The sequence below is a fragment of the Rutilus rutilus genome (assembly GCF_951802725.1).
Source record: "Rutilus rutilus genome assembly, chromosome: 17".
NCBI lineage: Eukaryota > Metazoa > Chordata > Actinopteri > Cypriniformes > Leuciscidae > Rutilus > Rutilus rutilus.
The window spans coordinates 15,102,068-15,116,355 of record NC_140230.1 but is presented as its reverse complement, the minus strand read 5'-3'; the positions used below and the strand labels follow the sequence as shown (position 1 = coordinate 15,116,355).

Here is a 14,288-nt window from a genome sequence, read left to right as displayed (position 1 = left end):
AAATGTGGCTAGTAAAAATGCTGTGTGGCTAGTAACTTTGGAAAACCACTATAGCCACATTGGCTAGTGAGCAAAAAAGTTAATGTCAAGCCCTGCACACACACATATACATACATTATATTACATACATTATATTTTTTATATATATATATATATATATATAGGTTTTTTTTTCATATATATATATATATATATATTTTTATATATATTTGTGTGTGTGTGTGTGTGTGTGTGTGTGTGTGTGTGTGTGTGTGTGTGCGCGTGTATGTATATGTTTTTGTGTTCCCCTCACACTTTGCATTCAGGGTTTTGTGTTCCACCGAGAAACTTTGCAGTGTTGAAATACTTTTTGAGACCAGTGTAAATGATACAATCACTGATTCTTACCACATCGGTTAATTCTCTGCACAAGAAAGGGAGGGAATGATAAAGGGCTATCGTGATGAAAGCTGTTAAAGAGGCATCTTGCTCAACTCCTCTAATACCTCCCTACAACAAAAACAATGAATATCAGCACATTTATTGCAGTACCACAGGAATGCAATTGCTGTTTATACTATTTTGCAATGTATCACATGTTGTTTGACATAGTAAAGTTTTTTTGCAAAACCCCTTGGTTTACTGGCAAATGATGGAAGGCATTCAGACCTGCATTTCCCTGTGTATGACTGGATTGGCATCAGTGAAGGACCCATCTGAGTTCTGTGTTCCAATCAGATATGCGACTGCTTGACGGATGTCCTCCAGTGAAATCAACTTTTCCGTTGAATTTTGCTGTTTAAGAGTTTCTATCTGTCCTTCAGCAACTAGGGACAACACTTTCACCACCAGCGCAGTCAACCTACGAGAAGTGAGAAGCCATCTATTACTTCGAATAGGTTGAGATTTAAAATAAACAACAACAACAACAACAACTACAACAACATTTTAATTGCAAAAATAGATATGGGAAGTGTAGCACTGAATTGCACAAAAGAGGTCACATTTTTGTGACTTGGCATATTTTTGACATCGAATGCACATCAAATTTACCATCAAATTTAAATGCACATCAAATTTACCAGGTACTTGTCGGATGGTCTTGCCAAGCTCCGTAGGATCCATCAGGCTTTTTGAACATTAAAATTCGCTCATAACCTGCCAGGATAAAATGTAATGCCACAAACTTTTAGAGTCAGAGCAGGGTACAGCCTGATACGATCAAATTGTGTTAAATCATAGGCCTTAGTCAAGAAATAAATTATATTAAAAAGATTTTTGCAAACAGGTGTGTGTGGGATATTTGGTGCTGACTGAAGAAAGTTCACCCAAAATAAAAATTATGTTATTAATTTTTCACATTTATTTCAAACCCCATATCATTTTCTTAAAGGGGTCTAATGATGCGATTTCTTGTTTTCTTTTTTCTTTAGTGTGGTATGTAGCTGTTAGTGCAAGTATAAGATTTGCATATTTACAAAGCTCAAAGTCTCAAACCCAAACAGATATTCTTTATAAAAGTTAAGGCTCAGCCATGCCTTCCTGAAACGCTTCGTTCAAACACGCCCCCCACAAATCTACGTCAGTGTGTGGGGGCAGAGTCTCATAACACCGCCAAAATGTATAAGCAAAGAAAGAAGGTGTAAAATTCTCGCTGTATTATTTCTGACGCCATGTTGTGGAGACGGTGTGTTTATCATTGTGAAAGCTAAACTACTTTGTTTGGCCTTCCAAAAGAGGACACAATTAGAAAACCGTGTTTAAGCATTACTTAAAACGCTATTCCAGACCAGTACAACTAAAATTTTCGACTGTGTGCAGCACGTTTTTCGGAGGACTGTTTCCAGAATCTGCAAGAGTACTAGGCCACCTGTGCACAAAGGCTGATTCTAAAAAGTCATCATGCATGCATCTTTGCATGCACATTCTGGCGCTTCTGACTCACACAGCCTGTAAGTATGGTTTCATATTTTAAGAATTTGCTACTGACGATTCAAACGCGAGTTTTGAGCAGTATAGGGTAGCGCTTGCTTGTCGTTTCTACAGTCACAAATGCAGACATAGTTTTATGTTTACATAGTGTTCTCACACCTGTAGCGTGGCGCGATGCGTAAGAAGACAGTACAAGTCATTATAATCCGTAATTATGTCCCCAATGAAATAAAACATTACCAATCTGATACGATCCGGTCCAGCTTGGACATCTCCATTTTCCGGATCAGATTTGGGCTCAAATTGATCATAAGGTAGAACCGACATTATTACCTGTCATTATTGCTTTGGGAGCTGATGTTTCAAAAATGGTAAGGAGCATGACATTTCCGTCACACGCTTAAGGATTTCAGGCCAATCACAATTGACCCTTTGCTAAGCCCCACCCTCCTTAGTTACTGTTGCTACGCCTGACAAGCTTTCGCGCACGTCTATTACAATATGAATGCACTGGTGTCAGACATTCACAAGGAGATAATTAGTAATTTTTGGCGAACAGGTGAAATATCTGAGAGAGCAAGACAAAAGGGACTGCAGTATGCATTCGAGGGATATATCCACGACATAATATGCAACCGATTAGAGAATAATTGAATCAAAATCGAAGCTGAAGCCTATAGGTCCCAGCGCAAGCAGCAGCCGCCTCGTACGCTGACCATTCAAATGGGAAACACACAAATTGAGGAACAGCAATGTGCATGCACAGCAGGGTGAGTGAAATTTGAAAATAATATAATAATTATAAATCAAACAGCTTATCCATAAATCTTGTGGAATAAACACAAGACACTAGTCTGACCACTTTGCAATGATAACATTCTCCCGCTTATATTTTTAGCGCGTCAGGCTACTGCACACACGTCGTGGAGCAAACGTAGGTGTTTTTGTTAATCCTGTCATCCCGGAATTTCTCCTCTTGGGGTTTAGGTTTCGGGAAGGAAAAAAATTCCACCCCCGTGTCCAAACTTTTAGGATACCGGGTATCAGATTTGCACAATCCATACGCACAACGCTTCGGCAAGTTTCCCTCGCTCGAAAGCTTGCCAGACCTCCCGCGCCTAGTTACGGTTGCTAAGCCACGATTGGCCTGTGGCTATTTTCGGGCGTGGCTTAGTGAAGGGTCAATTCACTGGATCGCTGGCCAATCAGAGCACACCTCACTACTCACTATTCAGAATGACAAGCTTTGTAAAAATCGATGCGTTTCAGAAAGGCGGGGCATAGAGGAGCAACAATAATGTACTATATGTGTAAAATAATTACTTTTTTTAACCTAAAACTGCATAAACGCACTGCATTAAACCAAATACACAAAATAACATTCTTTTTAGAACCATCATATGACCCCTTTAATGAAAAATATAAATACATTTTTTTTAAAGCCTTTTGACATTTTCGTTAAAATGGCATGTACCCAAGGTCCATTGGACTGTCATTTAAAAAATATATATTTAAAAAAAATAAAATAATAATATATAAATATATATAATTATTATTATTTTTATGCTTTCTTATGTGGCATACAGGTACACTAAACCTTGCTCAATGAAATCCATTGCTTTGTCTCTGGATCCTGCTTCCAGTTTCAGCCAGCACTGAGTTTTGTCTATGTAGCGGACTGCCAAGGCAGTTGGAGACATAAAGATCATAGTCTGCTCTCCACAGCCTTTTGGTGCACGGATCAGATTTTCCACTTTGGATGGTGAGAGTAACGGAACAGCAGTGGACTGGAAAAATACTGCTTCTGCATTCAAAAGATTTCAGTTAAATCTAATATAATACAATAAATACAGTATGGGTTTGACCTAACCAAATAAGTGATAATAAATAATAAATATATAAAAATGGAGAATTTGACAGCATTCACAACAACTAAGTTTTAAAAATATGTTGCTTTGGACCTTCTAGTTTGACAAACAAGTTGACATCCGTTTCAGGGACAGTGTTGTTTGGGAAAAATCCATCGATAAACAAATGCCGGTCACTTCCACCTGATGAGCAGAGGTCAGGTATTTATACACATGTATAAATGCGTATATGACGTATTTATAAACAATGTCACAAACTTTGTCAGAGCTTAAAAAAAATAAATAATAATTATTTGCCAAAATATGTGTATATCTGTAATGGGTGATCGGTAACACTTCAGAATAGTGTTCTATTATTAAAGAATAACAACACAGGAACAAATGAGTAATGACTAACAACACAGGAATACGTAACTACAGAACAGTATTCAAAAGTGTGACTGGGTGATCAAATGAAAGCTAACAAATCTCACCATCCAGATTAATTAAATAAGTCTGCTCTTCTCTCATTTCCACTCCCTCATTCTGAGACATGAAGAGAAAGACAAAATAATATATTTTAGAATCACTGAAATCCAATTGTTCCAAAAACAACAAAGGATATGAGATAAATTTGGGTATTCTGATATTCCACTTCCCCTTACCATGACCAGGAGCATCTTTTGAACAGAAGCCACTTGAGTTTTTTCTTTTTCATCTTCATCTTCATAAAGTTCAATAGTGATAGGGATTTGGCCTGTTACCATGGGAACAGCAGGGAAAGTCACAGTTTGAGATGACTGTTGCTCCAGACTGATTCTGACAGTGGAAGAGGAAGATGCTGACCCAGGTGAACAAAGACCATCCACTTTCTCCATTTGCACAACAAGCTGACCAGGAAAGTGATGAACAGCATATATTAATCTCAGAACAAATTTGTCTTGTAATGTATTAAAATATACGATGTGTATTGTAACAAATACTCTTATGATGATTTAAATTTGGTTTTATTTAAAACAATTATCATATGACTGAACCAGCTTCACTATACCAATAAAGTCCATTTTAAGGACAGGTGGAAATAAATTACTTAAGGTAACAACAGCAACTTTTTACAGTTTCAATGAATGAATTAAATTAAATTTAATAAATATAAATATTAAGTTTATGCACTAGTAAAATGTATCTTCTGTAAATATATATACCAGTTATAATTGTCAAAGTGGTACGATAGTGCAGTGAATTTGTTCTGATTTTTTTTTTTTTACAAACCTCTCTTTTCATCTTTCCATAATTAAAGATCACCACACCTATAGACAGTTGTTCAAAGCGTTTGACCGAATAGGGAAGCCTCAAGGATATAAAGACCGGCTTAAATACTGGAAGGTCAACAGGCTCTGCCACACAAAAACCTGTAAATAATAAAAGTAGAAGTTTTGTTCTTTGGTGGATTTAAAATAATGTGATAGCAGTGAAAGGGGAAAATTACCATGGGATGGAGATAAGCTGAGAGCCTGGATCTCCCATGTTGTGATTGAGTGGGGTAAATGGATTGTGTGTCTGGAAGAAAGAACTGGTGCAATTACATCATTGTACAAGACCTTTGTAAACACTAACACTTAACACTGATTTTTAAAAAATGGAAACATTTTAAATTGTAATAACGTTATGTATAATATTGTAAAAGTGAGCACTTTTTGCCTTAGACTCACATATTATGGACTTAAATGTAACATTTATACATTCTTACTTTATAGTAACTGAAAGAGAAGCTATTCACCTATCTTTTCCTTTCACGTCCATCTCCTTAAACCCAAAGCTTGGAGGGAAGTATCTGCGAAATGCTTGTATTTCAAAATCAAAGAATTCCTCGTCTTCATTAAAATCAGCACCTGGGGAGATTAAATATTGGTGAATCATTTGTGATTTTTTTTTTTATTGTTTTTGTTTTGATTACTTCATTGTGGCACAGCTTAATTTACAAAAGCCTTTGTGTAATGATAGTTTACATGGAGCAGACGAAGACAATGGTGAAGAACCAAAACCATGAAACCAAACAAACTAAATCCTGGCATTAAACAAAACAAACTATGAACTTGACAACAAACAATGGGCCTGGCATGTGGAACATGGAAGCGTGGAAACAGCATAACGTTTTCCAATATATGACAAAGTAACATGCAAACATAAGGGCTTAAATATGCATTTTTGTTATTGCCGGAGTATCTGTAGCTTGTGTAAAGGATTCAGCCATCTTCTGAATGGAGGCGGGGAGCAGCAGCTCATTTGCATTTAAAGGGACACACACAAAATACAAATTTGACAAGCTATAATAAATGATCTGGGTGGTATTTTGAGCATAATTTTTTACAGACACATTCTGGGGACACCATAGATTTATATTATTATTTATATTATATTATCTTGTGAAAAGGGGCATAATATGTCACCTTTAACTTTTTTTGCTGTTGTGGTTTTCCAAAGTTACTAGCCACTCAGCATTTTCACTGGCCACAATTTTGACATTGATACCATGGGGAAAAACTACCATATAGATCATTTAAATATTGTCTCATAACTTGGCAGCCGGTAGACTATTAGGCTGCTGTCACTTTAAGACCTGACGCACATACTGTTTATACAGCCTATATACTTGTCTTTATGTACACGCACTTTGGGTCTGAGCACAAAATCTATGGGAATTATTAAAAATATGCTCAATAAGTGCAATCCCTCTGTGAAATTCAAGCCCTGTAACAGCAAAAATATTCATCCAGAGCAAATGAAACAAGTGAGTAAAGGGAAGCAGGTTTGTGTGTACTCGCTGTCAGAGAGATTAGAGAGCGAGAATGCGCAGCTGGTATTGTGTATCCTGTGGAAGAGTTTCAGATATTTGATTATCGATATGTATCGAAAAATCTATATTTTTGACAACACTAGATTGCACTTAGTTTATTATTTCAGATACCTTTTTAAAAGACTAGATTTGAAAAATGTATTATATTGCAAATTATATAAAATTCAACTCGCCAAAATGGCTAGTTGAAAATGAAATGAACTCAAAATGACGAATTTTTATATTTGCTGCTTGTTATATTTGAAGATTTCAGATGCTAAATCCTCTAAGTCTGTCTAAAGTTTTTGCTTAATATTAACATTTTTATCAGGCTCCTATGTATAGGCTTCTACCCAAGTACCGGCATTTATCAATGGGCTGAGGTTGGGATTTAGTGAGTTTGAAGTAAAAAAGTATTTGATGAATGTATATACTATGTGCGGAGAGCATTCACTCAATATTATTATCTCATTTTTGACAGAGGTGGCTTTTAGAGGCTTTTGCATCAGAGGTCTTCATTTATTGAGTTCCTTCTAAGATAGACACCATGGCTGGAACTGAAGCAACTTTTGCACCACTTCTGGCCACAGTACCTCTTGCGGTCTGGGCATGTGCCGCACAGGATTCGAACCCACGACTGGAATTGTTCGGGGTTTGTGGCACGTGGTTTAGCAGCTTGCGACACTCAGTTGTCACTGAATTACCAAGTTGCAGAGGTTTTGTGTGCAGCTTCACACAAAAGCATGTTAACCAGATTAGAATGCTATAGCGTAATGCTAATGTAGCTTATGGTTAGCCTGATAGCTGAAGATTAGAAAGAATGGCATCTGGTAAGCATTACCAATTAGCATGCTAAGCTAACTTGCATAAGGCTACAAATACAGGCAAGGTCCACTTTGGAGACGAATATCTCGGGAACGGTAGCGAAGATCAAAAATCCATTCAGTAATTTCTGTGCGGACAATGTTTTCAAAAGTTATAAGCGTTTTTGCAAAAAAATTATATCTCTGGAACACTAGGTGGTGCTCTGTTCAAACTTCGTATGTACCTTCAGGACATGCTGTTGATGATCCCTACAAATAGTTTAAAAGATATTGCAATTTATGACTAAATTCAAAATGGCGGACACATGATACATCCAATCCTGGAAAAATCGGTATCGTGTGGGTGTGTGCGTGTGTAATGAGCGTGATATGTGTGCGTGTGTGTCTGTTGACTGCGTGAAGCAGTCTGTGTAGCGGCCACACCACTGCAAATTCAGGGCCGGGGAAAAAGTTTGGAGACTTGGCGTTTGGGTTAAAAGAGACAGAGACACAGGGACTCCAGCAATGAATAGCAACACCTGCCTTCAGGTAGCGTGTGTCCCACTCAGATAACCTACACGTTTGTTTGTTTGTTTGTTTGTTTGTTTGTTTGTTTGTTTGTTTGTTTGTTTGTTTGTTTGTTTGTTTGTTTGTTTTTTTCTGCTCCTCCTCTTCTGTTTTTCTCTCTCTCTCTTTTATATAAAATTCTTCTTTACTTCCTCATTGGTGTCCGCCCATTAGGAAAAGTGAAAAAGCTGTTATGGATTTCTTCCATATCGCCACAGGCATGAGAGAGAAAGACACCTCTCTCAAACTCATCAGCGAGCTCCATCTGGGAGCCCCATGATTTGAGTCTCTGCTGTGCCTTAGCACGAGCAGGACTCGAACCGCTGGGTCCAGATGCCTGTCCCTCTTCCCTCGAGAAGAGAGCCAGAAGAGCCTGAGCCTTTTCCTCAGTTTTTCTTAGAGGAAAACTCTCACAATCTGCACAATTAGGTCTCTCAAGAGCTGATCGTGTGTGCTCTTCACCCTAAACAGTAAACGCACAAGCTGTGTGTGTGTCATCTGGTGTTAGATACCTGAGACATGGATCCACACACTTCTTGAAATGCTTATCACTTGCCATAATTCTTTCTTACTTTTTCCAGGTGATTGCAAATCAGACAAAACAGTCCCTGAAGACGAAAAGAGAGAGACATTTTCTCTATTTATACTTCCGGGTCGCACTAGTAATGACGTCATAGGCTGTCGCCGGTCAATATGGATCGCCGTGATTTGATAGATTTTTTAGACACCGGTTCACGTGGACGTATGATGGACACTTTACTATCCCATGAGGCCATATAGAGTATTTGTGAATGGCAGTGAAGCGATGCAACTGACACTGGTAAGTCAGATATATGATAATGACAACATGGCGGATGTAGTACGTCTGGATTACATTCATACTGCACACATACATACAAAGAATCAGAATGCACTTTTTTTTTAGCATTCATGAAGTAATTACTTGTTAAAATAAAGAGAGTATGTGATTTCGGATGCAGCCCCTGACACATCAAACAAAGGAACCAATGAAATCAAGATACGTGAACAGAGAAAGCACATGACAGGACCACATGATGGGAACAGGAAATCACATGGCAAGACTAGATTCCACAATCAGACATGAAAGACATGAACATGAAACAAAACCAAAGCAGATATGACATTTTGAAAGCACTTTTAGTTTTTTAGTTTTTACTGACTTGTGCTTGCATGATAGCTTTTCATTAAAGGCTATACTTACTTTTTCTATCCCCTTTCTTCGGGTCCTCTTCCCTTTTTTTGTCTCTTAGCTGGGTTGCAAACTCACAGCACTCTTGGAAGGCATTTGCACACTTTCTGTTTCCCATTTTGCTCACTCTCTTTGCTCTGTCCTTGCAAGTGAACCTCATAGGAACCAGGGTGAAACCACGGCGACAACATTTCTGCAATTCATCTATCTTAAATGCAGCCTCTAAGGAACAAAAATAATAATGAGCAGGAGGAGTTGACAGTAATTGCACAACTTTAAAAGCAAAACCAGTTCAAGTCTGGTCTAAGTTCTCAATCTCATCAAAACATAAACTGAAAAATATCATGCATGAAGGATGTATAGCAACAACAACAAAAAAAGAAAAAAAAGAAAAAGAAAACATACATTTTATATTAGATGCGCTCAGTAATTTTCATTAAACTTTTAATTAGCCACTATAGAAATTAATAGTTGGCTACTTTTGAACAATGTTAGGGAAAGTTTTGTGTTAGCTCCTACACAGCTTTTGAAAAATTCAGTTTAAAAAGAGACTTTATATCTATGAAAACTTATTTTCGCCATGTTCTTTTTTCTCTCGGAATTGTGAGTTTATATCTCACAATTCTGAGGGGAAAAGGTCAGAACTGTGGGATATGCACTGTGGGAAAAATAATTGTAAGATAAAACATTGCAATCACCATTTTTATAAATTTGTTTATTCCATGGCAGAAAAAAACATCCATACACATGAGTGTTGTGAAACTACAACTAAAACAAACTATTAAAATGTTTTTGGTAATTAAAATAAATCTGAAATAAAATAAAATATAAATATTAGAAGAAAAACAAATACTTAATTAATAAAAAACTTAAATGAAAATTTAAAATGTTGCCTCGGCAGTTAAATGAAATAAATCATTTTAAGCTGAAGCAATACAATTACTGAAAATAAGAAAAGTACATAATATTAACATTTAAATGATAACTGAAAATATACAAATAAAAGCTAATTAAATATTAAGAATATAATACTATATAAAAGAAAATCCTAAAAATAACTCTGACTCAGATGTGGTTTGATAATTGAGAATTAAGAAAAATTCAGCTGACAATACTATACCTTTTTTAGCCATTTCTGTTTGAATATCTGTAGAGCGTTTGTTGCGTCTAAAACCAGACTCGCAGCTGAAACCTGGAAGTACAATGAATTGGAAAATATTATTTCCATATTATAACAAACCTTTCATGTAAAGGCAATAAGCACAGTATTTCTTTTTAAGCACTGATTGAAAAACACATACAATTTGCATTAGGTTTCCATTTCTTGTGTACTGAAATGGAGAGGAGTTTGGCACTGTAACGGCTGGTCCGAACAGACATGCACAGTTACAGTATTTGCTATATCGTTAGCCTCATAGCATAATTGCCTAAGTCATATTTCAATGTTTCTGGAAAACAAGACAAGTTTTGCAGCAGTGGTAGGACAGTAAAGTTAGGCAGATATCACAATTTGGCCAAAAAATGGCTTAGGCAATTATGCTATGAGGCTAACGATATGTAACAAGTAATATTTAAAACCCCACACCCAACAAACAAACTATGTGTGAAAATTGTATGAGACAACCCCAAAGGGTAATTTTATAGAACTACTAGTTAATTTAACCCCACCTATATCTTGTCTCCTTTCAAATTAATGCTCATTTAATGACTCACACTTAAGTGTATATCACCTCCTCACAGAATGCAGCATGTTTGTTATATTAATCAGAATATAAATGGACACACGGAACCATCAAAACCTTCCTCAGAGACTTCACAGACTGTTTCAAAGGACTGTATGAGTTCCCAGGTTCTGATTCTGCCTGCAGATTCATGTCACTTAAACGATTCCTGATCTTGCTACACGCTCTAAGCGCTGTACATGTTGAGAAAGAATAATCTTTCTGTGACCATGAAAAATACCCTTTCTGAGAGTTGATACTTGTACCCCTAATCAGGTTTACAAGTCACTGTGTAGATAACATCCCAGGACGTGTCCTCAAGCTGTGTGCTTCAGAACTGATCAGCGTAACCACTGACATCTTTAATCTTTCCCTCACCCTGCATGGCTACAGTCCCATTCTGTTTCAAGTCCACCACTATCATTCCTGTTGCAAAGAAAGACACAGTTTCCTGTCTTAACAACTACAGAACAGTGGCTCTCACAGCGGTTCTCGTGACGTTTTTTGAGTCTTCTCAAAAAACACATTCTGAGCATCATGCCAACAAACCTGGACCCACTACAGTTTGAATACAGGACAAATAAATCCATAGCGTATGCTATTTCATTTGCTATTCACAAAATTCTGACTCACCTGGAAAATAAAGATTGCTATGCCAGACTACCCTTTATTGATTATAGCTTGGCATTCAATACTATCATCCCTCAAAACTGATAACCAAGCTGCATAACCTGGGGCTGCCTTCTACACTGTGTAACTGGATACTGGAGCTTCCTCACAGTAGACCACAACGTGTCCGCACTGGAAAACACCCCTCCAGCACCAGCATAATGAACACGGGCACTCCTCAAGACTGTGTACTCAGCCCCATACTGTACACCAGGGGTGCCCAATCCTGCTCCTGCCGATCGACTGTCCTGCACAGTTCATCTCCAGCCCTAATCAAACACACCTGAAGCAACCAATTAAGGTCTTCAGGATCACTTGAAAATTTAAGGCAGGAGTGTTTGATTAGGATTGGAGATGAACTGTGCAGGACAGTCGATCGGCAGGAGCAGGATTGGGCACCCCTGCTGTACACTGTTTTACTGCATACTGTACTCCATTTTTAATGTATGACTGTGTCGCTACCCAGCCCAACAATGTCATCATAAAATTCGCAGATGACACCACAGTCATTGGTCTTGTCACAGGCAAAGATGAGACTGCTTACCAGAAGGAAGTGTTGGAACTGGTCACATGGTGTGAGGCTAATAACCTCACACTTAACATAAGTAAGACCAAGGAGATGGTTGTGGACAGGAGGAGGAATGAGCATGTCTATCAGCCACTGCTGATCAGAGAAGCTGAGGTAGAGAGAGTGGTCAGTTATAAGTTCATTGGTGTCCACATCTGTGAAGACCTCAAGTTGACGCAGAACACAATGAAACTGGTAAGTATATGTCACCACATATACTGCACAACTTCTACAGATGCACTGTGGAGAGTGTGCTAACTTGCTTTGTGGTCTGGTAACAGCACAGCACATGGCACAAGGGCACTACAGACGGTGATAAAGCTGGCCCAGAAAATCACAAGGACAAATCTCCCTTCACTGCAGGACATCAACAATAAAATGATTTACAAACAGACTAGCAACATAACATGATCAGTGACCCCACTCATACCACCCACAATTTCTTCATCCTCATGAAGTGATACAGGAGCACTGCGTCCAGAACACCCAGGCTCCGGAAAGTCTATACTCCCAGGCCATTAGACTGATAAATGGTTGTCACCAACTGCCACTTCCACCTGGACCATCAGGATTAGATAAGCCCCTCTGCACTTTACCTACTGGACTTTGCACTACCTCATACTGCATTTAACTGATAGGCTTGGACAATTCAAATACCAACTTTACATAGACACTCAACACTTTAATTCTAATGTCGATTTATTGATACCTGCACTGCAACATTATAATGTGAAAGACTTTAATCTCTTATTCTTTTATTCACACAGAATGTATAATTGCCATTGCTTATTCATTTTAATGATTATTCCTGGTTTGTCATTTATGGGATGTTTTCTGTTTTATTGCCTCGTCCTTTTATATATATGCTTGTATATTCTTGTAATTTATTGTCTGTTTCCCTTCCACCCTGTTTTTCTTGTGAGGACATAATACAATAACAATTTTATTGTACCAAGTACATCTGACAATAAAGATTTTTAACTTTTGATAGACAGCCAAAATAGAGTGTTCACTGGATGAGCAGGTTAACTGATTGTAATGTTAATTCTGATACATCAAGTTAATTCAATTAACTGATCCAAATATTTGTAATTAATTATGATAAGTTATGATTAATTATTGATATTTCCCCTTTGAGCTAATTTGCTACAGCATCATTTAGCACCTTTTCTCATCATTGAATGGATTGTGGTCGAGCGTGAGATGAAGGCCAGACCAGCGTCATTAAAAACAGCAGCTGTATTCTCTCCACCGCCATACGAACAGCCCAGATCATAAGACTGCATGGAGGTGAACACCTTCACACAGGGAAATTGAGAAATAGTAAAAGAACGAGAAGTCAAGAAACAGATTTAAGTTTATCTTATATGTATATCTGATATACAGTATCTAATTTTCAGAAACCAATAGGTACTATTAGACAGTACAACACACCTGTTTTGGAGTGAGTTTGTTTTGAGAACCCAGGGCGTAAATGGCTTTGTCCACAACTAGTAAGGCCACTTTTGCATTCTGTGTTCCAACATCAATGTCAAGCTCAGCTGAATCTTCTGGCTCATAATTATGATTGCCATTCAGTTTTATCTCAAGCTAAACAGGAGATGGGAAAGCAGAACTGCAAACATTTGGCAAGATTTTCACTGTACTGTATAATTCTGACATAAAATTACGAAAACATTGTAAGGTGTTAAAAATAATTTGAAAGATTTTTAGTGTCTGTTTACCTTTCCTTCACACCTGTCCTCTACATCTACCCACACTGAGTCTGCAATGATGTCACCATCTGTGTCATAGTAAAAGGCGATCACTCTGAAGGATGGGATCATCTCTGGGCTGATACGGATGGATATCTTTCCTGTAGAACCTGATGCAACAGAGCTTGCTTTTCTCAGCATGCCTCTGCTGACAGTCTGAAGAGATGCACATATTTCTCAAGAGTTCTGAAAGTTTATAAACTGAGGTTCTGAGGTTTATAAAATAGTAAATCTTAATGAATTTTTTTTTTTTTACGAGTGCAGTAAAAATCTAAATATGCTTTCTGTAAATCAAAATAAATGTGCTACAGAAGGAAAATTGAGTAAGATATTATATATATTGAGTATTGTAAATTGTATGTGAAAATTGAGTATATATACAGCGGGGGAAATAAGTATTGA

General features: G+C 37.5%; 1 protein-coding gene across 1 annotated transcript in view; it reads right to left on the bottom strand.

The window, feature by feature from the left end:
* LOC311276380 (uncharacterized protein) overlaps nt 1-14,288 on the bottom strand; it is a 77,244-nt gene that overhangs the window by 29,770 nt on the left and 33,186 nt on the right. Inside the window, exons 13-27 of the mRNA XM_084386016.1 lie at nt 13,857-14,042; nt 13,567-13,722; nt 13,298-13,430; nt 10,295-10,366; nt 9,187-9,396; nt 5,539-5,650; nt 5,248-5,318; nt 5,031-5,170; nt 4,424-4,648; nt 4,253-4,304; nt 3,873-3,962; nt 3,509-3,715; nt 1,062-1,137; nt 649-841; nt 388-489 (exon numbers count right to left, since the gene is read on the bottom strand). Of these exons, the coding sequence (XP_084242142.1) occupies nt 388-489; nt 649-841; nt 1,062-1,137; nt 3,509-3,715; nt 3,873-3,962; nt 4,253-4,304; nt 4,424-4,648; nt 5,031-5,170; nt 5,248-5,318; nt 5,539-5,650; nt 9,187-9,396; nt 10,295-10,366; nt 13,298-13,430; nt 13,567-13,722; nt 13,857-14,042 (2,025 nt within the window). The remainder of the gene's footprint in view (nt 1-387; nt 490-648; nt 842-1,061; nt 1,138-3,508; nt 3,716-3,872; nt 3,963-4,252; nt 4,305-4,423; nt 4,649-5,030; nt 5,171-5,247; nt 5,319-5,538; nt 5,651-9,186; nt 9,397-10,294; nt 10,367-13,297; nt 13,431-13,566; nt 13,723-13,856; nt 14,043-14,288) is intronic.